The sequence below is a fragment of the Ailuropoda melanoleuca genome, chromosome 7 (assembly GCF_002007445.2).
Source record: "Ailuropoda melanoleuca isolate Jingjing chromosome 7, ASM200744v2, whole genome shotgun sequence".
NCBI classification, from domain to species: Eukaryota; Metazoa; Chordata; class Mammalia; order Carnivora; family Ursidae; genus Ailuropoda; species Ailuropoda melanoleuca.
Genome location: NC_048224.1, coordinates 8,882,819 through 8,886,130, shown reverse-complemented (window position 1 = coordinate 8,886,130; position 3,312 = coordinate 8,882,819). Strand labels below are relative to the sequence as shown.

The following is a 3,312-nucleotide window of genomic DNA, read 5'->3' as shown; positions in this document are numbered from 1 at the left end:
CCTGCCGAAGCCTGGAGGAGTAGCTCCCGGGCTGCGGAGGCCGCGCACTCGCGGGGGAGGAGCGGGAGGCGGCTCTCCCCTCACTCTCCCACCCCCACCTCTCCCCTCCCCCTCCCCCGGGCCTCCCCGTGCGGCCCCTCCCTTCGGGTTTCTGAGCATTAACCGCCCTCGGTGCTCTCCCTCGCAGGCGCGTCGGGACGCCCGGAGGCATCTTCCCCCTCCCGCCGCCCCGGGAGCCTCGGCTTCTGTCCGCTCTCCGGCATCCCCTCGCAGTCCGCACCGCCGGGCTTCAGACCCCCGGCCTCGCCCCCGAAACATGACTCGGGATTTCAAACCTGGAGACCTCATCTTCGCCAAGATGAAAGGTTATCCCCATTGGCCAGCTCGAGTGAGTGATTTTAGCCTTCGCATTTAGCGGTGCTACCTTCCTCAGGGGCCTACTCCCTACCCTTCCTCTTAATTTTGTTCTGTGTCCTTTCTCCCCCTCGCTTTCCTTTGGTCTCGTTTGTAACCTTTCGTTTTAGCTTTTTGCCCAGGAATCTCCCGTGGAACTGTAAAAATCCAGGTGTTTCTACTTAAGCGTTTCCCAATGGTTTTGTTTTTGACAGACTTGGGCAGGTTTTCTTAATAGGAGATATTTAAACGTGATGCCAGTTAATAATGTTCCATTGTAGGTGAAAATAATCCAGGTTGGATTTTGTTTACCGTTTAATGAAACATTGACATCATAAAAATTTTGAGTAAAATGCAGAGTATCAGTGGAGTTTATGCAGACTGTTGGATGTCAGAGATGTGATTAAATGGGTTTCATAGGGATTTTTTATGTTTTGTAGTTGATGAGGCCTTCTGGATTTGCTTGTTTAATAAAGAGATTTAGGACTGGATATTCTTGAAAATTTTACAGTAAGTTTTTTTGTAAATTTATTTTCACGTTTGTATTCGTGAAGTTTGCCTTATGACCTTGAACAAGTTGTTTTACCTCTTTGTTTCCCATAGGCAAAAGAGCAGTAGACCCAGATTCCTAGGTTCACATCTAGCGGTACAGAGAGGTAATTAAGGCCCAGGATTTTTTGTGACATTTAAGGATTGAGACTAATACCTAAACGCCATTTTCAGAAAAAGAGGTCTTTTTGTTAGCTTATGGACTCAGGTTCTAAGATCATGATAGAACCAAAAAACTGTTGACATCCGTTAGATTAGAATGCTCAAGATCTTTTTTAAATGTAAACTCGGTATTCTAAAGTTGTAATTTCCACTAATTTACTCTTGTTTGAGGAGTGCATTTCTTAAAGACAATTAAGTCCTATGTTTTTAATTATGTCAGCTGGGAGAAAACATACCCATTGGTTACAGAGAATCATGTAGTGTGTTTGCTGACTGCTGTCCAAGTATAAAATGTTTACTGTTCTCTTGATTTTTCCCATCCAGTTCTTGCTTACAGGTTTCCTTCCTAAACCTGGAAAGAGTCCCCCCACCCCATCTATCAAGTCTACCTTTTCACTGGAGTCTTATCTTGAACAATCCTTACTCATAATTCTTATCTATATATTTGACACATTTCCTTTGTGGTAACATTTTAACTCTTAGGTGCATGCTTTGATTTCCAAATAGATTATAGGTTTTTTTTTGTTTTTTGTTTGTTTTAGATTGTAAGTTTCTTGAGGGCAATAGGCATAAACTGAATTTCTTCATGTCCCCCACTGTCCTTAGTATGTAATCATGTACTTATAAAACACTATTTCTTGTTTCAATAGAGGAGAGGGAAACTGGGCGGGTTTAAGGTCCCTTCAAGATACCTTTTTCCCCATGGTTTTAACATCCTTATTTATTTCGAGGTGTTATAAAATCTGAGGTTATGGGGTACGTCTGTATTCACATTTCGATGCTACACTACAGTTAAAAGCCAAATGAAAATGTTTAAAAAGTTACCTACTTTTCTTAGATATTGTCCTCTCCACATGCTTCACTGTGTTAGGTGACTAAGAGTCTGTACTGCTAAAAGCAAAATAAGTAGCCTTAGGAGGGCCAGAGTATTTTCCTTCTTTAATAAATTCTATATTCAATAAGTTCACTTGGATTGGAATGGGAAATTTTTGTCTCTTTCCTCCTTTTTTTTCTTTAGAAGCAGCTGAATTTGGTTTTGTATTGTGTGTGTCTGAGAATTATATTCCTTTTTCTATCTTCTCCAGTCTTAACAAAGTATGTCTTTGGGTACTTATTAGGGTATTTATTATTATCTGTGAAATTAAGGTATTTATTGTTATCTTTGAAGATGACAGTTGTGCGTATTTTGATTTTAATGTTTTTTGTTTCTATTTGAAACGTCATTAATTTTTAAGTTTTGCATGTTCTTGTAATCCTGTATCAGTAATAATTGTGTTTACAGTCAACTTTTTAAAAATTGCTTAACGCTTATTAAACTCCGTTGGTACTGCACGTTTAAAACTGTTTGCTAGTGGAAAGAAGCATATGAACTGGGTTAACAGAAAATATCCCTTAAGGGCTCTAAGGATTTTCACAGTTCTTGGGACCTTCTCATGAGGTTGAAATGACCAGTATAATGATGGTATAGGTGAGGAAATAAAAGTCCCTAAGAGTGTTAGGTAATATTGATTCTGTTGATGTCTGAAGCCTTTAGACTTTGATGAAACAGTCAAATCACTTTCACGGTCTTTTCTTCGACATGGTGATGCATATAGAGCATAGTAGGTCTTCAGGTGGCCTGCTCCCTTTTTAACAAAGCTAATTGATTTTTTAAAATGTCTTTGAAATTAGGAAGGTTGTGACACAGAAATGTTATTGTGAAGTTAAGTAAAGAAAAAATAGAAATGTTAAATTCTGATTTGATATTGGTGCCTGATGGCTTTACCTTTGAGGTGTGCTTTTCATTTGTTAAGAGAAAATAGCAAGTATTACGGATACGTTAGACATGATAGCACCTGATACTTTCTTGATTACTTAGAATGATTGAAAGAGAAATGAAAAAGGAACAGAACTTCATCCGATTCAGCCTTGTAGGTACAAGATCTTTCTAGAACAAGTGTTTCAAACTTTGAGAAATACTGCTTGAAACTTTCAGTAATGTCTGCTTTTACATCACTCTGATGTTTGTATAGCCTCCCTGCAGAAATCCTATTTAGGATTTTTGAACAGGTTTGGGCTCCCTTATCTAAAATGCTCGGAGTCAGATATGTTTAAAAATTCAGAATTCGAGGTAACCATGGCACATATGTATATATTTTGCTCCTGGTAGGCTTCTAGAATGGCACATGGTAATCTAACAGAGAAGCATCAGTAGAAACACTGGTGGAT

The 3,312-nt window shown here is 39.3% G+C and overlaps 1 protein-coding gene across 4 annotated transcripts in view; it reads left to right on the top strand.

The window, feature by feature from the left end:
- Window positions 1-164: 164 nt before the first annotated feature.
- The window catches only part of PSIP1 (PC4 and SFRS1 interacting protein 1), a 43,733-nt gene continuing 40,585 nt past the window's right edge, over window positions 165-3,312 (top strand). For all 4 annotated transcript variants that reach the window (XM_002915934.4, XM_034663931.1, XM_011220648.3 and 1 more), the window contains exon 1: window positions 165-388. In XM_002915934.4, coding sequence (XP_002915980.1) covers window positions 317-388 — 72 coding nt within the window. In that variant the 5' untranslated portion in view covers window positions 165-316. The remainder of the gene's footprint in view (window positions 389-3,312) is intronic.